At 33.7% G+C, this 22443-nt stretch overlaps 2 protein-coding genes and 1 long non-coding RNA gene across 10 annotated transcripts in view; 2 read left to right on the top strand and 1 right to left on the bottom strand.

Moving 5' to 3' along the window:
- Window positions 1-17338, top strand: part of LOC114928450 (uncharacterized) — a 32286-nt gene extending 14948 nt beyond the window's left edge. The window contains exons 3-5 of one of the 4 annotated variants that reach the window (XR_014924049.1): window positions 7143-7260; window positions 14240-14409; window positions 14772-17338. This is a non-coding gene — a long non-coding RNA (uncharacterized LOC114928450). Of the gene's footprint in view, window positions 1-7142; window positions 7261-8493; window positions 8894-9036; window positions 9079-14239; window positions 14583-14740 lie in introns of those variants that run through there. The other 3 variants (XR_014924048.1, XR_014924045.1, XR_014924044.1) reach the window with 3 other exon arrangements.
- LOC114928451 (uncharacterized) lies at window positions 869-14822 on the bottom strand. Of its 5 annotated transcripts, XM_029299667.2 has the most exons (7): window positions 14805-14822; window positions 14263-14390; window positions 13927-14059; window positions 5147-5211; window positions 4366-4575; window positions 3871-4121; window positions 869-1872 (listed from the first exon to the last, which is right to left on the bottom strand). In XM_029299667.2, the coding sequence occupies exons 4-7, from the start codon at window positions 5201-5203 to the stop codon at window positions 1770-1772; spliced, it is 621 nt and encodes a 206-aa protein (XP_029155500.1). In that variant the 5' UTR covers window positions 5204-5211; window positions 13927-14059; window positions 14263-14390; window positions 14805-14822; the 3' UTR covers window positions 869-1769. The 5 variants fall into 5 exon arrangements, with proteins under 5 accessions (XP_029155500.1, XP_029155499.1, XP_085335847.1 ...); XM_029299666.2 differs by having other exon boundaries at window positions 13927-14390; XM_085479721.1 differs by lacking the exons at window positions 13927-14059; window positions 14263-14390; window positions 14805-14822 and adding an exon at window positions 8785-8866.
- A 6-nt stretch (window positions 17339-17344) lies between the features above and the next one.
- Window positions 17345-22260, top strand: LOC146725296 (superoxide dismutase [Cu-Zn]-like). Its single transcript, XM_029299664.2, has 3 exons — window positions 17345-18535; window positions 20746-20970; window positions 21592-22260. Exons 1-3 carry the CDS (start codon window positions 18368-18370, stop codon window positions 21844-21846), a joined length of 648 nt encoding a protein of 215 aa, XP_029155497.1. The 5' UTR covers window positions 17345-18367; the 3' UTR covers window positions 21847-22260.
- The last annotated feature ends 183 nt before the right edge of the window (window positions 22261-22443 follow it).

Raw genomic sequence — 22443 nt, 5'->3', positions numbered from 1 at the left:
ATTTACTAATATATTTTATTTATTTTCATAACTTTTTATTTATTAATTTATGATTAAATTTATATTTTTTCACATTTATTTAAAAAATGTTTTAATAATTGTCTTATGATATAATTTTTTGACAATATTATTTTTAACATAGGGTACGAGGGACACGCGATATATAGCAATCCTATTTTACCAATTTGTAAAATGATAGAACGTTGTTTCAGCGCACGCTTAATTAATTCTAAACGCATTAAGTACTTCGCATTGCGGCGAAGGCCGATGTATGAATGCGAACATTGCAAACGCAAACTACAATTTTATCGGAGATCAGACAGACTGAACACATCGTGTTGAACGATCATCCCTCTCGGCGGTTCAATAACGTCACATTATTTACATGTCTACACAAAGTGGGTCACAATCGACTTGCGAGCACGTTTTCATTTTCGTGATTCAACGGCCGCGATAGGCGCCTATATAATACGCAATAGTTTTCTTTCGAGCAACTTCTAGAAAAGTTTTTGCGGTTCGCGTTCTCGCATGCACATGGGATTTGCAGGTAAATCTGCCGTTTCGCGTGCCGCGCCATGGGCGCGGATATGGGTTAATGGGGGCCGATAAATATAGTTGCCGTGCCCATTCTTCAGGTAGTTGTACGTATACTATACGTAATAGTACATGCATAACATGCCATGACTTAAAGTTCATCGCGACAAATATTTTTTCCAGTTTGCCCTTTATGAAGTGCATACGTATAGATATGTAATATTAATAAGGCTCTCAACTATGTATATATACTAATTCATTAATGAATAATTTTATGCTTAAGCTCGTGCATATGTGTTAGACCGAAATTCTAATAATAGAGATCAAGATAACGTTTACATTAATGAAGAATTTTATTTTAACAAATTCCTTATTACAAATGATATTAACAATAAAGAGACTGAGCTAAAAGAGACGTACACAGAAGAAAGTTTGCAATATAATAATCAATAAATATGTTTGCATTTAAAGTATCGAACGATAATGTACTTCCCATTTCTAAGATTTGTCCTGCAAAAGTGTACATTACGAATACAAATAGAATATAATAGAATACAAATAGAATATAATAATATCGTACTATATTTAAGTACCTATATGACTAATGCCTCTAACGAAATTAACATTCCTATGATAAGTGGACACTTATATGTATATATTGTTCAATATGTAAATTATATCTTTCGAAATTAATTAAGCAGATACAATATTGTAAATTAAAACACAATAATATATTTTACACATTATTTCAAGCAAAAATCATTTCTCGCTCAGATTTAAGATTCGCGCACGCGCGAATATCGAATAATATAAATTAAAAAATGCATTAATTTTGCATTATTTTTATTATTTAAAAGCTCAAGATATTAATTTTTCGATGTATTAATTTGAGCAAGTAGTTTGACATTCGCAGATACATAATAAATGTAATTACTATGTCTTGTCATTTTTCGTCGATTTATCACAATAAGATTTATAGTGAATAAGCTGCTAGTATTTTTTTTAAGTCACGTTTACATCAAGCCAACAATCGCTAACATCTCGTTCCTCCATAATATTCCAGTTGTCGCTAAAAATTTTTGTTATTCTTTACTGTTGATATACGTCGACAAATAATCGATGGGGGTTGTAGAATTCTCGTTGTTCCCTGCTTTAGGTTGCGCGCAAACGCAAATTTAGCTAATTTATTTATCCTCGTACAAGATGCGAAATTACTTCGAGCCCCCTCGGGATCGTTAGAACTTGAAATGTTGATAAGCGACGACGAGTAAGAATATCACGAGGGTCGATAAGTTTGGCGTGGTAAACGAACCGGAATTCCAACTGTCTGTCGGCGACCTGGAAGCAGTAATATTACAAGGATCGATAATTACATTCTTAACTGAATTGCGCATCTCATTACGTGCTTGTAAACATGGGGATTTCCGCAAATCGACGGAGAAATAACATTTTGCGCCGCGAGTTGCGTTATATCATTTTCCGCGAGTCTAATTACTTAGAAATTAGACGTAATAATGCATATAGTGGGACGTAAGATATCTATTTACATTCTAATGCGTTCTATATTTTAACGCACTATAAATCTGAATTGCAAATAAATTGTAGCCCGATTATATGTTGAATTAATTGCAAGTGGACAAACATCGTAAATATTCTCGAAAGCATTAAGTATATATTTTGTACTACTTGAATAATAAATACACATAACATAATACACATATAATACATACACATATATAAGAGGACCAATTGTGTGATAAATATTATTGACGTAAATAAAGACACTGTGCTTCTCTAACGTAAGCGATGTGCAAGGAAGTTTGTTAAACAATTTTTATTTATTATATCTCTTGAAAATCTTTATTTATTATATCTCTTAAGAGTATATTTTTCAAGAGATATAATAAATACAAATTGTTTTGTTAAACAATTTTTATTTATTATATCTCTTGAAAAATATACTCTTTTTTATATAACGATTTTATCACATTGATAACACATTAATAGCTTTTATAATTGATGCAATGTGATATAAGTTTTTGACGTTATTTTTGAATAATTATTGGAGAAATAATAGCGGAGATATATATTAATCTTTTAAACTTTATTTATGTTTATATTATCTCACATGGAATAAAGCTCGTAAATTATCGAAGTATTATCATTATACTGTTTTATTAGCGTGAAAATACAATCTAAGCAAAAAAAAGAGAACGGATTAACTGGTTTCTCTCTTAATTCATAATAATGCATAATGCACGTATCATTTCGATCTAATCGTGCGTGACCATGAAATAATTTATAGAGGTAGTATTTTCACATTACAACATATTTTTTATTGTTGTAATCTACACTTTTTTACTTTATCTTTAGCATTCTCGATAAAAAGATAATCAGAGACATAGATATGAAACAAATAGAGGGAGAATATACACAAGGGAATAGAGAAAGACAAAACAATGTACACTTATTAAAATATCATCAAATTTACATATAAAAAACGGACAAACATTGCAGAGTAATGATCGGAGGAGAGAATTACATTGGAATTCCATTGCGCAATGTCGCCTCCTATACTAATTTTACGATTCAATTTATTAAACAAACGATAAATCTTCTTAGTATAAATCAAGTCATACATAAGACGTGATATTTTATAGAAGAAGCGTCTTGAAAAAAGCGAACAACGTTTCAACAAATGTTGATTCAATCATATAGGGGTTTTATTCAAATCTATCAGGATGATGGGTTTCTTTTTCTCTCGTCCCATTGTTGACATTTCCTTCCGAAGCATTTCAGATCTTTCTGTAATGTGCAGAACACAATGAGGTGCGGAAATCCAATTTCGTTTTCGTACAACAATGCGAGGAACATTTAAGTTACACAAATAATATTAATGTCATAATTTGATGATAATATATATTAAATATTATTCATTACTATATATTATAACATTAATATAATACGTAAAGTATAATGGACGATACTATATAGACAATATTATATAGAAAAGCATTTACTACATTAAACAGTGATATTTAATTGCTACTTATAATTATTTTATCCATCTATTATATTTACATAACAATGATTTAGCAACAAATAATAAATCGACTATAAATAAACGTAATAAAGTAATGAAAATAAAGAACTCAATTCTATTATTTCTCTGAAAATGTAAAAATTATTACGTATGTGTAATTATTAATTATAAATGACATACAGAAATGCTACAAAGAAAGATATAAATTGTATACTCTGAAAATGTAAATACGAAGAATTGTTTGAAAAAAAGAGAGTGATTACAAGAGAATATAAAATGAAGGGATGACTTACTCGACACCAATAACACCACAAGCCCAACGGCTCCCGGCATTTCCGGTTGTCAAAGAGAGGCTGCTATTGCCTTTGCCAAGATCATCCTGATCGGAATGGACGACCATAGATCGTCCCAGGATACTATGTGGTCCGGTCAGTGAAATGATGTTGTCAGTGATATTTACTGTCGCTTCTCCATCAGAATTAGCTTGGATATTTCCCAGATCGCCGACATGTCTGACAGTATCTTCCGGTGCACCGTGAGTCACCTAACGAATTAATAATGTGAGCAGATCTCAAAATATAGTCGATGAGATTATTAAAGCAGAAACACGGAAATATATTGGATCATTGTATTTTGCTGTAAGATAGAAACAGTCGTGACAAAAATTAAAATTTTACATCTAGAAGAGAAAATGGTTCACATGCAGTAATAAAATAAATAATTAATTAAATTAATAATTATAGCATAACGAGAGATTGAAAGGCAGATTGATCGTTGCGAGAGCTCACGTTCTCAGGATTGAAGTGCGCTCCGGTGGATGTGCAACCGTCGCTCAAATCTCCCTTCTCGTGTACGTGAAAACCATGAAGCCCCTCTGTAAGTCCGTGGACTGTGCCGGTGATGGTGACGGGTCCATTCGGGACGGACTGAACGATCTTCAAGTTACCCGTGACGTTCCTCACGTCGTGCGGCTTTAGGGTAACGATCGCCACCAACTCCTAATCGAGCCGATTCGACGCGATCAGTATGATTATCAACGGCAATCCCTAACGTGTTTTTCAGAAGAACAGCAAAAAGCTTCATCCAAATCGTGAGCGAAATTTCTCTCAATGGAAAGTTAATTGGATGTCAACCTCTCTCTCAGATTCTTAATTTCCGACATTGAATACCTATTTTTTGAGGCTCAAGAATCGAAAACACATAAAAAGTGCTATCGATGCGAAAAAGACAAAGTTACGTATTTTCTTGTTCTTCCAAAAAATTAATTAACTACATTCTGACATTTGCGTATTATCGTGAATGAAATTTTTTATGTTAAAAAATACTTCATATATTCTTCCATTTATCATATTAGGTACATACATATATTTATCATCGTATAAATACATTACTATATATTCACAGATATCGTTTGATGACTATTTCAATTTGTGTAATGTCATGCATTACTATCAATGATCGTCGCAATAATAATTTGTCATGAACTATTGTACTGAAAAATCGACTGATCATTTATTCATTATCGCGAAAACGGATTAGTGTGCGCAATATTCGGATTGTTGTACGTACCTCAGCTGTAACGACAGTTGAAACTGCCAATAATAATAATGCGACCATTCGACTCATTGTGTGAACTGTAAATAGAAAAACAGAAGAGTACACGTGTAAAATTATATCAATAATAATTTTTTTCTTCCTTTTTCCGTCCAAAGTTATTATTTATTGCTTTAAATTATTTTTTCTTCGTTTTTGTCACGATGTATAAAAGTATATGCTGTGAAAGATACTTTTACAATATTTTAATATAGTTTTTTCATGAGATATGCAATTGTTATAAATATAATTTTGATGACAGGTACAATAGGTATTGTGTCATATAATTTTAGATTTGTGAGAGAAGATGCGTAAAACTCGAACAATCTTTTGCTCGAAAATTACAGAGTTACAAAAGCAGTTGATTCTAAATTAAGTCTACTTCGGAAGAGATCTCACCGTGTTTGTCTATTAAAAAGCGATTAGTAGTAATTTCTAGATCGGGGTCTGGATTAATTTATGCGTGCCTCACGTGCATAAGAGCAATTTAATCGGTGCGCATCTAGATCAAACGAATCTATTAACGTTTAGCCAACGATTTTGCGTTAGACGCTGCTCGTGGGATGGTAGATTTGCACGGAAAAAACTAATCGATATATTCTTGTGACGCAGTTTTTCGTGTGATTCACGAACAGCTATTTATTTAATTCGTACAAAAGAAAATACACGTGGATAAAAACATTCTAGGTCAGCAGAGAAGTCACTTTATGTTATCGAGTGATATTACAATCAGTCAATCATATATCATTTCGTTTATTTTCGTTAATTAATCCTTGTTAGATGTATGAAATGTACAATATATATATATATATATATATATATATATATATATGTACAATCTCTTATTGTTAGTCATTCCTAAACCGTCAGATGACCTTCAAGATATATAACAAGTTATATGATAGTCACGCACGTGAAATTTTTATTCATGATTAATTAGTGGGATTATGTAATTTCAATAAAACAATAACAATAATGATATCATCGATTCATTCTACGAATAGAATCGATAATTAACATTTCGAATTCATATTTTTAATTTTTATAAGCCTCATGAAAGATTGACAAAATTATGTAATTTTATGTATAAAGTGTATCAAGGGTAATGTAATCGAACGTAATGTAATCGAATAATTGGAATAATTATATAGAATCGCATTGCAGAATCTTACAATTAATTTTTATTTAGCTTTATTTGGCTTTATTAAGCACAACTTATCAATTATTTAAATTTATATTTGTGTAAGTTGTTATACGTAAATTTATATAAAACTAATTTATATATAACAATAAAAATATTATTTTATGTGTGAAAGAAAAATTTGTGCAGAATGTTAGACTCATCAAATTCGATATTTCAAATTTTTATCTGTGCATCTCTTTACAAATATAAAATGTTTTTTATTTCTGTTATTATTTTGTCAATATTTCAAAAAACATATTTAACATTTTTTAACTTGTTTCAATATAATTTTAGTTAGCGCATTCTATAAAATTCTAGACGTTCCAAGTTGCGCGTTCTTTTCTCATCTCGTGTTTATAAAATGCGAGCGTATATTTATTGGAAAAATTCTTATCAGTATTCATATAATTAGTGCTAATACAGATATTCCTGTTACCATCATCTCTCTCTCATCTAAAGTATGTATATAAGTATAGCCAATCTAGATTCTCTTCTTGTCAAACTTGTCCTGTTTTCTTATTACCTCACTTTGTTACAAGTACATTTATTGTGAAGAGAGCAATTTTTTGATATTATTAAGATATGACATTGTGTAATATTTCTTCCTAAGCATTTTATTATTGAATTATATATAGATATTACAGTGTTTATTATATTAATTTTTTCGATATATTGTACTTTTGAGTTATCTCTTCAAAAATATTGTTAGAAAAATAATTAATTATCATACCGTTAAATTTTAAAATTTATATTATTTATTAATATATATGTTAATTGTTATTGTTTCAGTTTATACATGCGAACGATTGTTGGGAAGTTTATGGTCCAAGAATTAGCGGCAAACGGACTCACGAGTCATTTCGAGAGTGGCTGAATTTTTCGAAGGATCAGATATATTGCAAAATAGGTAAGTGAAAGCATCGACTCGAGCTCGGCAAACACACGAGCAAATAGTTCACGAGTGAAATAGCTTCCAGAAAATATCGATCCACGTCAAAGCATTCATCCACAACACCTGCGCGACTTCATCGATCAGTTTTATTCGCACGTTTTAACGTATAAGCACGGCGCGAACGCCTAACAAGCACATAGCACAGCAATATATTTTCATTCCCACCTTGGGAACGACTTTACATATTACATGCTGAAACCTATTCATTGGCTCTACATTACCTCTAGATTAATCAGGATTCATGAATTATGCGTTCCTATATTTCCCAACTATGATTTGCAACCAATTTACGAAGCATGTATTTAAATGATGTTGAAATCAACTTGGAGATTTGTTTTAACATCTGTATTTAAGTAAAGGTTCGAACGGTAATTCAATAACTACTTTGAAAAAATTTTTTTTTATAAACAAAGCACGATTTAATTCTTCTCCATGATAATTTTTACGTCATTGAATAATATTTCGCAAGAAATAATATAGATGTCCAATTGTATTCTTCTTCCGTAATTAATTGCACGATTTACGGTAATTGAAATTATTACCGTGAAAAGCCCATGAAACTTCAATTTGAGATCAGTTATCTGCAACGTTAAACCCCGATAAACTGCGCAATTGGCCACGTAATTACTGAATTTAACATTAGTGTATCTACGCCATATGTATAGGTATATCGACATTATGGATTAATATGCCATGCTCGTGGACTATTCCAGTCTAATGTACGAGCCGGCTTTGCAATGTAGTTTTCCATTGAATTTCCGACAACAACGCTTTATATATATATAGTAGCTAGATTCTCTACAGCAAGATAAAATCGTAATTTTCAGAAAAAATTCTCTCTACACCGGTATCATGAATATTTATTCATTGTCTATATTTTATTTATACACGTGCAAAATATATACCGGATTTACTTTACGCAATAGAAATATCGCGCATTATCGGTTTTAGATATATAATAACTACTGGTTGAATTTTTTTCTCTCTTGAAAAATGAAACATATGTCTACATTAATTTTCAACTTTATACGGATTTGTTTCGGATTTGTTTTGTAAAAAATCGAGTCGTGTTCTACATAATTTATTCATATACAGTTGTAAAAGTTGGAAGAAATGTCGCGATAAGAGATAAACCCAGAAACGAGACAAGGAAAGGTAAAGATATAAAAATAATAAAAAATAAAGAAAGATATCTTACGTGACGATGCGCTCGCGACCAGATAAATCGCATTGCGCAACGAAACGTCTTATCGCGACGGACGCGGAATTCGATCACGTAAGATATGGATCGACGACCGATCGGCGAGAGAGGAGCATGCACACGAAAAGTGAAAGGAGACCTACCGCGGGCACGATTTTACTGAACACTGAATGACCGATTGACTGACTGGCTAACTGACTGACTAAGTGACTACAGCTGCTGGACCCACTTATATCCATGCACGGGATTCTAATGTTGATCCCCCACCCGCGACTCACAGGCAAATCAGCCGCGAAGTATCTCGTAAACGATTATGCTCCAACGCCGCTCGGTGACCGGACGATCATCGAAGATGACGGAAGATTCCGGGCCTTTCGACTAACACAGGTCTGTTTCTCTTAGCGCGATCGTATGTTTAACTCACGTAATAATTTTAAGTATGCCATCATTTAAAAAGCATATTATTATAATAGCTTTTAAAAATGTATTGTATTATCAGCGATAATTGTTTTTTTTAAATGTCTTTTTAGATGTCTTTTCAAGGTTTTCTAATGGTTTTCTACTATTATAAGGTAATTAAAATAATTAGATAAAAAAATTATAATAAGCTTTATAACATATAATATTTTTTTATTGTGTAATATATTTTGAAGAAATTGAAAATTAAAAGAAATTCTTAAATGTAGTACACTACATTTAATTTATTTTGATAACATTGCGTATTACGGTAACAAGTTGTTAAAATTGAAAAATATGTAGATATAAAATAATCGATAGTATTTTGCATTTAGATTCAATGCAATGAAATTCGAAATATGTGTCGTAAAAATTTTATTGTTGCATAAAATTTAAAAATATTTTTAAAATTTGCTGTCGCGATAGCTTTATATTTTATTATAAAAAATATAAATAGAAACTTTATGTATGTACATTCATAAACGTGCAAAAAACATGATTGCTTTAATTAACGATCGCGCAAAATCGCACGACGTATAAAGAGAGAGATTTGAATGTATTTATTGACTTGAGGGTTGGAAACTTCCTTTTGATTGAAGCTATTACAAAGAACGCAGCAACGCGCCACACGACATATACGTGTCATTTAAATTAATAGGATAATAGTGAAGGATACTAGATATTCGCGAACGACTGCTCAACGAATCCGTTGAGAAGTAATCACCTGCAATAAGTATGTCATCAACGAATGTACACGAGCTCATTGACGTCGTGAGCACGAAATTAGCGTTGTTAGCAACATATTAACACTCGCGAGAAAACCGCTAACTTTTAATCTTTTTGCATGTCAAGTCGATCGATGGACTGGGGAACTCAACAATATATCAACGCTTTAATTATAAGACGAAGAAAATATTTTTGCGAATTATTAATCGACAGCAATACTATAAAAATGTTTCAGAATTCGAGGCTTCAATTTTGATGTCTGATTTGCTCAATTTTTATTAATTAGAAAGATCGATTATTTTTTAAGATATGAAAATAATGATAATTTTCTAAGTATAAATGTGTTGACAGTTCAAATTTTTTTACATAGAAAATTGTGGATGAAAAATGATATACATAAAAATTATATACAATATGTTTTTTTATATTTTTGGGAAGATAAAATGAGAATAAAAAAATGTGTGCCGTAGCGATCGAAAAAGTAATCATTTTAAGGGAAAACTTTTATGCATACAAGAAATGCCGGATGTCACCTCAAATGGCTTCAAATATATTGCATCTGATTGACAACGGATAATTAATAATAATGTATGACTTACATAAGTTTATCATAATTATAAACACATCAGATATATTTATCATAATCCGTTGAATTGATATTCCATTTCCGGATATATAATTTTGTGAAATAGCAAAAATGTACATATACATATGTACAATGTTTTACATACGCAGTATTTTGTTATTGCATAGGTGAAGTTGAGGTGAATTCAAAATCGACACGTAAGCGATAGCATAAACGTAATGATAGTTATCGCATAATTATCATGTTAAAAACGTACGTGTGACTCACGAGGTTATTATCAGAAATAATTCGCTGTCCCGTGCCTCTTCCTCCTTATCGAAACCTATTATAACTGATATAACTCTCTCTGGCGTAATATCTTTTCCGTCGCGATTAATCGCGCGATATGTTATATCGTCATATAATCGAGCTGCTTCAGAAATTATTTTTATCCACGTGTTATTATTTTTCAACATTTTCCCGTCTCACGTTCTATAACGTACAATAATATCTTATATCACATGGAACTTATAAGTGAGATTTCTTGTCTCATACAATTTTAAAAATACACGAATAAATATAATCACACAAATACATTTTACATATTTGCATAGAATTTACATACCTTGTTACGAGAAATATGATATTTATTTTGTCATAAAATATTTAATTTAAAATAATTGTATATGATCAAAAAAGGACACAACTTTGAATTTTATAAAATAATTGACACTGCAAAAAATGGAAAAGTGCAATAAGGTCTGATAAAAATTCTAATTATAATTGTTTAATTTTGTAATGCTTCATACACGGTGAACAGTCCTATCGTCGTTTTTAAAAGCGATTTATCACAGTCTGAATTTCATCACAATCAAATTTCAAATTATATTTTTAGATAAAAGAATTATTAAAGCTAGATTGATCAGAGAAAAAATTGCCGTGATTCGGTGATCGTCACGGATTTTGCTGTTGTCGCCCATTGACGAAAATCCGAGCGATCGTGATGTATTTTCGAGTGAATCGAACGAGATTGATGGACGTTTATGGCGCATCCTGGCAAAGTGGGGATAATTATACTACGGATTGAAGTCTCCTTTGTGTGCTTGGATTCTCTTTATAAAGGAAACCGGATATTGCATTTGCAGAGCTCTGATTGGCAGCTCGACTACGCAGTAACGTTTCGCACAATTGGGACTTTGTAATTATTGTTTCCGGCTAAATACGTATACAGATGGAAAATTTAATTAACGTTTCCTGTAAAATAAAAATCGAGAAATATCGCTTTATCACCCAGATTCGAACATAAAATTGAATTGCAAAAGAACGAAACTAATACGATACATACGTGCATCATAGGAACTGTCGCGATTCTAAATTTTAACGAAAATATGTAATATTCGATTAATTCGAAAAAAAAATTTTTTTTTAAATTTATATTAAATTATAAACATTAAAACTGCGATTAATAAGTTAGTCGTTACAATGTAACATTGTTATGGTATAAAAATATATATCTGATATTATACATCCGAATCATATATCCGGTAATTTTTCACGTAGTGAGAAATATAATACGCCTGTCAATTTATAAGTGTTGTAAGAAAACTTTGAAAAATCTGCTCCAATTTTCGCGCTATTATGGGAAACTTATCTCCGGGACATTATAATTGATGTATTATAATGCATGTCTGCGAAATTGATCGGAAATTGCGCACGCGCATATTCACACGCAATCGTTCAACAATTACAACCAGTTTGATCTCGGAAATAGCGGAGCGCGAGCGTAAGGATATGCGCTCCTGTTGCGCGCGACGTGATACGCTGCAAAATAAAAAGGCACGCGACTTCGTAAAATGACGTCGACGTCGACGTCAAATATTAATGTAGCTGTCGCTCACATACGCGGTGCTAGACAAGCTGCAGATCAAAAAATAAGAAGAAAAGAGAAAAAGCGAATCACGACACGAAAAAATGATTATATTTTTTTTTATTCCACGGGTGACGAGAAGAGATCTTTGCCGAAATATTTTGCGACCCCGCATTTACAATTTCACGAGATGCCCGAGGAATTCCGAACAGCTTTAACTTTCAGCGCGTATACAGAATCGTGAAGATACTTATAAAACGATTTTAGAGAAAAAATTGCGATGCCATTTTTATTTTATTTTTGGAATGAATAATTTCTTGTCAAACAAATTCCAGATTTTATTTAAGTCATTGGGCAGTTTCTGAAATTGTTGAAAACGCATAAAAATTGCAAGCAAAAGACACGTCATGATAGTGCATTTACATCACAACTCGACAAAAAATTCGATTATGAAGCTGTGAGTCATCGTAAAATATTTCTAAAAAAAAAACCGATTAACACGTTTCGATAAATATTAAATCGAACGCAATTTTTTAATTAAAATACACGAAATGTCTTTTATCATTTCGAATGATCATACGATTGTGTTTTATATAATGCGGAATATTCAATGCCGCTTAACAATGTGAGTGTTTCACATAATAAATAAGTCACCAAGATAATCGTTGAGTCTTTGCACATGCGCTTAATTCTCTGACGCGGGACTTACTTCTTGTAAATTCAATATTCATAGATAATTGAATAAGAAATATACTGAGAAATGTCATAAGACACTAAATATGCAGTTTAAACGTTACAAAGAAATGTTAGCCACTATTTTGCGCAAGACAATATTATTTAACTGAATACATTAAGCTATTTGACAAAATTAATTAATCATTAAATAAAATAGCGTAAATTTGGATAAATAGATAAATGACTAAATTTACTGTTGGAAAAAAACGTAATAATACTGGTATTAATAGAAGAACGGAAATTTTCGTTTATTTAATTGCCAGTTATGACCATAGTAATTTTACTCGATACTTTGTCTTATCTGCGTATTTAGTCTTATCTGACGTAATAATTCTAATTGGCATATAGGAAAATTAAAGACAGTCAGTTAGTTATTTAAATGGTATTTATATGCAACTGTTTCGATAAAATGCAAATTTTAAAAAAATGTATGCAAAGAATAAAAACATGCAATCGAAATATTTAATTCTGTTGTAATAAATTGAACATATTTATGAAGGTATGCATTTAAATGTGTGACTGTAATAGGAATAATTGCATAATTAATTATTGCTAATTCCTCTGGTCTCAACATAATTCCGTAACATTCGCAAAAAAGAAAAAAATAAGTAAGCGTTCATAAAAATTATATAGACGCTTTTTATATCCTCTAAAAATAATCGATCTTGCTTAATCGTTGTGAAAAATTCCAAAAACGCTAAGCAATAAAACGTTTCTCTAATTAGCTTAAGTATACGATCATTACACAGAAAAAGTATAAATTACTTTCTGCGAATGAGCCAAATGTTTATATCCATTTAAAAAAATAGATTTTTCATATTCAAATACTGAACAGTTTTAGGTACATAAAATATTTGAAAATTGAAAGAAGAATTAAAATGGATTAATAGTCATAACTCGTAACTCATTTAGCAATATTATTTTTTTCTCCTGATATATTTATCGAAGAAGTCAATCATTTTTCTCATTTTAAATTCACACATACATACATATACCATATATGCAGTTCATTGATTCAATAATTCGACATAAATTTTTTTGGCGAATTTAGAAAAACTATTTTTTTCTTACCTTATGAAGATTCTGCAGTATTTTTCACGTGATCAAGACTCGTCTGCTGACAGCTGTGAGGATGACACTTCCTTTCCTCAGTATTACCTCACTCTGTGACACACGTTATTGATGCACACTCGCGTGGCTCAAACTGTCGAGCATTGACTGCGTTTTACGACGAAGAAACTTGAAGAATCGAATTAAAAAGAAAAGGCGCGAAAAAGAGAGAAAGAAAAAAAAAGAGAGAAATGAGAGGAAAAAACGCGCTCTCTCACTGCTGCAACCGATTTATCGCGATTACGCGGCTTTAATGTCGATTCTCTCTTTTCAGAGATGTGTCGACCTTGCGTATACCTGATCGGTCGTCGACCCTGAGGATCCCCTCTTAGGATTCTGGTGGGTCCACAATCTTCTCTCCGGCAACGACACCACTCGCGAAAAATTTCTGCGGATATCTTCAGTCTCACGGTCTGATGAACTGCCTGGAAAAATGACGGCGCAGTAAGTAAACGTTGCACGTTATCTTTTTGACGATACGCGACCACAAATGCAAATATTCCGTTTCCCTCGATAATAATATTCAAGGCTCTTATTCTTATCTACCTATGTGTTACTTTTCTTGCGTGCAAAGAATGAAGAAATAACAGGAAATATAAGAAAGGCCAAATATAAAAGTTACGTTATAATCACGTGAGAGAAATATATGATTAAATTGTCTCTTTTTTTCAAAGTAAAATATTTTACAAAAAATATCGAATTTTTTTATCATTGCTGAATGAACAAGTTATATTATAATGCTCCATGAATACACCGATAAACGTTTTTATATTAGATGTAATGATGATAAATGATTAATGAGCTAGAAGCGGCACGAATAGGGAAAAACATAAACGTACACGTCGACGCTGGCACTGGTTAGAAGAAACTGAAACCTATGGAAAGCACTTGTCTTCCTTGGACGATTACGAACCTCTTGTATTGCACATACCTACGCGTATACCGTGTGTCTCTTATCTCCCCTCTTCTGAAACATTGTTACGTGCATCAAGGTTTTATAAGTCTTTATGCATAACCCAGCTATAATTCGATCGACATCGTTCTATAATACTTCGTCCAGATTCTACTTAAAAACTTGAATAGACAGAAAGTAATTTTACTGCAAAAATAAATTTTATATAAATTGATGAAAAGACAATATTTTATATTTATTCGGATATAACAATTGATTAATTTTATCACGAAAAACTGTCTGCAAATTTTTTGAATGTATATTTCTATGATATTTGAATCAGATATTATTTCTTTAATAATTTTCTTATTGAATGCGAATGTTAAATAATCATTTATAAAAAAATCAGATTTTTTTAAGCGTATATACTAATTTAGTGCTCCAAAAGAATTAAATTGGACTGATAAAAAATTTCGATTGATCCAACAACAATAATAATTAAACATCGTCAATGAGGAACGCGATGATTGACAAGGTTCTCTTACGTAAAAATTCCCGTCGATCAATGTGAAATGTAAACCACTGCCGACTCCTTTCATTGACACACTCGATGCTGCGCTACAACGATGTGCGGTAAAGTGGCAATGGCGTAGACGATTCTCATTGTCGTGAAACGGTGAAATTACGACGCACCTCGGCGATTCGTCGCCTTGACCCTGTATGAGCAAAAGAACAATTCCTTTTGCTGCAAGATAAACCTTACCTTGAATGTTTCGAGATGCGAGCCTCCGGCTTCAAAACGCATGTTAGGATTGCTAATATCTCCGAAAATAAATTTCAGCAATCGATGATTACGCTATGTTGATCAAACAGAGATAAATATCACCTCTCATCGCAGAGAGACTCTTTCATATCTTCTGTAGAGATAATAAAAAAATTATAATGACGTATTATTATATCATTAAATGCGATATGTAGACAATATCTATATATTTGTGATGCAATCGTGATGCAATTATGAGCGTCACGATTTGCCTCCTAGAATCCACTTATAGGCAAAATCTATATCTCGGGATTTATCATCAAAGGTGCAAATGTAAAGTTAATCTAAAGGTTTGTTAAAATATTAATTTTCTAAAAATTTTTTAAAATATTAATTTTCTAATATATTAATTTCTTAATTCTGAATTATAATCAATTCTGAAGTATAACATTAAAGTCACATTTCATCAAGTTTATTCGATATTATTTTCAGATAAAGCGCACTTTGCATATTAACGCGATATATTGCCATTAGCTGAGTATCTAATTGCTTTACTAATTGTAAGATTAATTACAGCAAATGTCTCAAACTGGAAATATTCGAATAACCTTGCAAGCGCATTTTTTTTTCATTCCACTAGCATTAAGGTAAGGCAAAGTAAATTCCATTAGTATTATCATCGGTTAAATATCTAGCTTCGTCTCCTTCCTTCGCGAATTAATGATTTCACGATATTCGCAGTTCGTCGACAAGTACTAAGGTCGTTTGTTTATAAACTCCGAATTTCGTCAGGTGACAGGTACATTCGAAACTGTTCTCGTTCCCGAGTTCTCTAGACTCCCGCGAGACTGTCAAACTAGTACAACCACCTTGAAGTGCTACTATCCAGCTGTGCTTGACCTACCTACCTAGACTCGGATGTATACCGGGAGATTCTACAGCCTCCGCCACGTGTTTTCTCTCTTCTCTTTCTCTCTCTCGTCGCAATCCCTCGTTGTTTTCCACGAGAGAGAATTTTATCGTCACGTATAATCGTAAATCGTCGCTTTAATGCGATGAAAAAATCAACGCATTGCGTCGCGCATTCCCGGGAATGATATCGAATTATGGCATCGTCAGAATTAAAGGACACTTCACGCGAATCGTTAGCGCGCGTAATAAATAACGCAGCGTTGCTGCGATCTTCAGCGTCCGGTTTTCATTCGCGTATGCGAATTATCGTAATTATGCGGATAAAATTCATGTACCGCGCTTGGAATGCTCGGAGAAAACGAGAATTCGAACGTATCATTTATTATGCACAAGTAATCCACCAAACGATTCGATAAAGATATACAAAAATAAAGGTATCAACCGATATTAATAGTAACAAAAAGGAACTGTTGAATATTAATGATGATGTCGCGAATTTTAATGACGTTAATTTATTTTTGATATTCAAATTGATCATTAGCCTCGAGATACTGGCGCGTATTTTTTTCGCGATTACATATTCCCATCGAACACAGAGTTCAACAACATTTTCTCACAAAGTTGATATCGTAAAACGTCTGTGTAAATGGATTTTTACTTTACATAAATATTTAATTTTTATTTAATCCTTCGCGCGTTATCCAAAGTCGAAGGTATATTCTCCTATAATTAAAAGGAATCTACCATCAATTAATGATCACGCGATATACATTTATATTTGTAGTGTATAAATTAAGCTTTTTTCTTTTTAGACGTTGAAAGACTTAGTATATAAAAGGCGCGTGAAATATCAATAGTTGAATAGAATTAGCGATCATTTATTCTCCGACGCAGCTACTGATAATATTCCTGAGTTCCTTTTGACAAAAATCCCGTATCATTCGGGTCAATTGCCATCCTCCACGACGCGACGGCAGGTAATTCGCGCAACAGCCATCACCATTCCGGTTGGATAGGCGCGAAAATTGCGCGTCCTGGTTTTCGCAGTTTTTTCGCGCTCGCCCAGATGACGGGCCAGATTAACCTGCGGTCCGTCTAAGCGATCCGTCAGCTCGTATAGCGAGAGGAATCGGCCGCGGGGCACATCTCGCTTTCACTCGACTGATCCCTCGCCACGTGCACATGGAAATGCACGCACGTCGAGTCAAGTCGACGCACCGATCTGACAGGACGCGAGAGGAAGGCGAACACGGGCCGATCTGCGTTTCGCGGATCGGGTTCCAATAGAAGGCTGATAATCCGCGAGATTGCGTCTCGTTAAATCGATCGATCGGGACCCCCTGATGTGTTTCGGCCTGTCTTTCTCTCTCCGTGCTTGGGTACCCAAGAGCCAATCTACCTCGTCCTCGTCGTGACTCGTCGATGACGTAACGCATAAATACACGCCATAGTGGAGGAATCGAACCTAACCGGGGGCTTGTACCACTTCTTCTTCTTCTTCTTCTTCTTCTGCGAGGAGGGCAGTCTTCGAAGAGCGCTGGTCTCGAAGGCAACTCCCTGATCGGTACCGCGCGAAGATCGTTATCGCGGGAAGTGGATGAATCTCGAGCTGCCAGATCTTGTTGCGATCGAGTCGACAAGGATAAAGGAGAAGGAGGAGGCAGTGCAGCAAGAAGGAGAAAGAAGAGAGGTGGAGAAACAGCGGCAGGTCTTCAAAGACGCCATCGGGTTTTATCGTCAGACTCGCTTTATCCTCCGATCGACTTGGAGAACTCCTCGTTAGGAGGACCAGATCGCTAGCTAATTCGTCCGGCACGCTTTCCTAAACTCGCGAGATGTGGCGGCTGTCGATAGTGATCGGTATGATCGCGATTGCGAGGGCCGGACCGTACGACAGGATGATGGTCTCGATGAACGACAGAACATTATTCATCAGGAGCCTGCCCGGTTATCCTGGGACCAGAAGCGATCTCTACGAGGTCTACATGGAACCGTATTATTTCGTATGTATTTATGACCTTTTTTTCTTGTTATTCGGTGCGTTGATATTTCCCAATATTAATTACTGAAAATCGATATTTCCGATGATGTATTTTATTATCTAATTATATGTGATTTTATAGACACAATTAAAAATATTTTTACCGTTTTTATGGTATATAATTGTTTAAAATTTATAGAAATTTCGATATATGAATCGCTATTTCATGATGATTTGGTTTCTGTAAGTATAGAATTACATGAAAAAAATATTGTTATAAGTCACTGGATAATGTCATTATAGAGCTACGTGAAGTTACAAAACAAAGAAATAATCGCAGTTTTTTTTACTTTTGAAAAAAAGCTTTTAAAAACCATTAAACTCTAGAGTCTTAATCATACGCTTTACTTCAAAGTTTCTTGATTTCGATCGGATAATTGCATTGAATCTTGTAGCTTTACATTTCGAGTCTCACGCGAATTTTCTCGCGACCTGAAACGAATTATGTAATCTCGTCAGATTTATACAAAAATATTCAGTTCCCATCCTTTCACTTCTCCCTTTTGAAACTTTAGCAAAGTTACAATCGCTTCTTTTATTTCGCTGTTATATCGCTGTTTTATCGATATTAATAAATTATCGATCTCAAACTCGATATATGTAATTTCTGGTTAATGTACAGTTACATTTATTACCGTTTCAATGTTTTCAGTAATCGATACTTTATAGCCTTGCGTGCTAACGATAATAACCGTTACAAGCATCATCTCTTCCAACATTATTGAAGTAGCAATCATTTAACATTACTTGCAACCGAACAAAAATAATATAATTGTTTCATTATTAATATCTATACTACGTATCTATCACAGCTGCATGAACTTTTGACTTCAATATAAATGTTCTACACTACTATATATGCTATCATATGTATATATTTTTTTTTTATTTTAATCAAAAACTAATTTCAGAAAATGTGAATTCGAGAGCAAACAAAAATCTGCACCCTGTATCATCGTTATTTATATTTATTAACGCTTGTATACATATCAAAAAATGCACGGTTGTCTTCAATCTTGTCAAGTCGATGCATCATTTTAAACTCTACTCTACGAGTTATTCTGTCTCTCCTCGTAAACCTCCTTTTTAGTGTAAACATTTGTACGTGCGTGACTTCTCCTTCGCGAGACCAAGAACGTGGCGATACAATTCGTCGGTCCGTACACATCCATCTCGCGCGCATCTTCTATTATTAGTCATTAACCACATAGCGCATTAATACGCGGAAATTTGCATAATTAGCCGTCAAGTCGTTTAAACATCGGGACGAGCCGAGGACGTCAGGTCTGAAACGCGGGTCGCCCAGTCGACGCTTTCACCGCGAGCGCTCGTGCAGTTCTAACGAGTCGCGATTCCCTTCGTCCGACCTTGCGCGGAGTTTCTACTAGCCGCTTCATCGTAGATTACAGCCCCGTAGCCGCGCACGGTAATTGCGGATTTCACCCGTGAACTGCGCAACTTGGTCTAAAAAAAAAAGAAGAAAAAGGAAAAAAGACTCGTCCGCGCGAGGCAAAGCGTGGCGCGACTAATGCGATTCAGTAGATTAAATTAGACGGGAAGTACCGTTCACGCGAGTACTTTATAGTGTATCACTCGATACGCGGACGTGTCATTATCAATTTCCTCTTTACGTGTGTTCCCGCGGGAACACTTCGCTCGCTGCATTATCATGGATTAATCGAGCTGTAACAAATTGCTTCCGTAGATCCTGTTGCGTGGAATTTTCGTTCCGCGAAGTCTATGGATCCTCGATCGATCACGGGAAATCGATTACAAAATCGTATAAGATCTACGAAAAAAATATTTAAAAACGTTTATATTTCTTATGTGCAGTTTCCTTCACAAATTTGGAAACATCTTGCATTTTACAGTTAAACAATCGCTTGGCAGCGATCTGTGCAGATTTTTTGTATGAATATATCGTAAGATATTTAAATGACATTTTTATATCGTCATCTTATAACTTATTATATCTATATTTATACAAAAAATCTGCACAGATCGCTGCCATGCAATTGTTTAACTGTGAAATATAAGATGTTTCCAAACTTGTGAAGGGTACTGTATCTTTGATGTTGCTAAGTTCCAGCAAATAAAATCTAATTTCATTTATAGTGGCTTTACTTATCGAAATGACGTGTAAAGTAAGTGCGATAATTTTTCGAAACGCAGGCAATCGGTTTGAAGGCCGTGGCGGAGATGAAAGCTCTCAGTGAGGATGGTTCACCGGTAAATGGAGCCCGAGGGATCCTAACGTTAGAACAGCATCCCGAAGGGGTGAAGGTCACGGGTACAATCACGGGATTAAGCCCGGGCTTGCATGGATTCCACGTGCACGAGAAAGGGGATCTCACGAAAGGCTGCAATTCGGCCGGACCGCATTTCAATCCGTACATGGTAACAACAATTTTCACAATTTGCAATTTTAATTGATGCTTCACGATGCTTAAAAAAAAATATTAATAAATTATCTTTTTCCATTTCTCGAAAAATACACGAGATGCAAGTTTCATATTAAAAAGCAATACCTAGATCTCGGTGCACTTGTTGTTTTATCAAATTAAAAATTTACAAGAACAATGAAAAATTTAGCAAACTGTGTGAGATATTTCTAGCACCTCAGAATCACGAAAAATGTATTCGCATTTTTTTCCCGCAATTATCGATTGATTCGATACGTGATAGCAGGACGAGATTTGTATTCATAAATGAATAATTGCACGAAAGTGATTGACCTACTTTTTTAAGTCCTTGAAGAGAAATTAATTGGAGAAGGTCGAGGATGAAAGAGAATTTGCAAGAGAATTTGCAATTAGAATTTTCTCAAGTTCTGGAAAAAAAGAAGCTGTATTATCATATCGTGGCATTAGAATCCATCAAAATGCAAATACAACGTGATTAGCAAAATTGATAGCTCGCACGATGCTGATTAAGCGATCGCGATCTTCTGCCGCGATAACGTATTATAAACTCTCTCCTCTGTTCTATTACGGTAAACGAAGAGCGATTACGTTTCAGGTGAATCACGGAGCACCGAGCGATCCGTTGCGTCACGTCGGCGATCTCGGCAATATCGAGGTCGGGCAGGACGGAGTCGCGCACATCGACGGTATAGATCACTACTTGAGCCTGGTAGGTGTTCGCGGAGCGATCGGCAGGGCCCTGGTGATCCACGAGAAAGCCGACGATCTCGGTCGCGGCGGTACCCAGGAGAGTCTGAAGACCGGGTCGGCGGGTGCCCGAGTTGCCTGTGGTATCATCGGATTTCTATAAAGAAACTCTTTTTCATTACTTTTGAATGCGACTATCGGATATGCATCGTTCACTAAAGACTGTCGTACTTGAATTCACGTAAAATTATGCTACGTACTGCAGCATCTTCTTAATAACGTACTTATATAATCAGCGAGATCTTCTTCATAATTCTGTTTTCAATATTTTTTCAGAAAATTCTCCCTTTTTATATTTTAAATCTCGAAGTTCTGTTTTTAATTAAATTATGTACTTTGTTTTTTTCGATATTTTTTTTAGCTAAATTTGTGTACAATTTAATACTCGTACATTCAATTCAATTCACTAAAAGAAATAGGTATTGTCTACCGCAACTTCGTTCGCTATTAATTTAATTGCATCCATTTGTACCAATCAATAAATTACAAATGTAATTAAATATATATCGAACGCATATATTACGTTCTTATTTAATCTTTCGTTTTCCAATTGCAGAAATAAAGTAAATAATTACAGAAAAGAGAAAGCAGAGATTAATCAAAAATATAGAAAATAAAAAATAGTCAAATGTCAAAAAATGGCGAAAGAACATTAAAAAATGATACTATTTTACACAACTAGAGAAATATTTAAAAAAAT

Source organism: Nylanderia fulva, unplaced genomic scaffold, assembly GCF_048542155.1.
Source record: "Nylanderia fulva isolate GAGA-0341 unplaced genomic scaffold, ASM4854215v1 Scaffold1, whole genome shotgun sequence".
In the NCBI taxonomy this organism is placed as follows: domain Eukaryota; kingdom Metazoa; phylum Arthropoda; class Insecta; order Hymenoptera; family Formicidae; genus Nylanderia; species Nylanderia fulva.
Note: the sequence above shows the minus strand (reverse complement) of the source record. Positions and strands in the feature narration are given on the sequence as shown.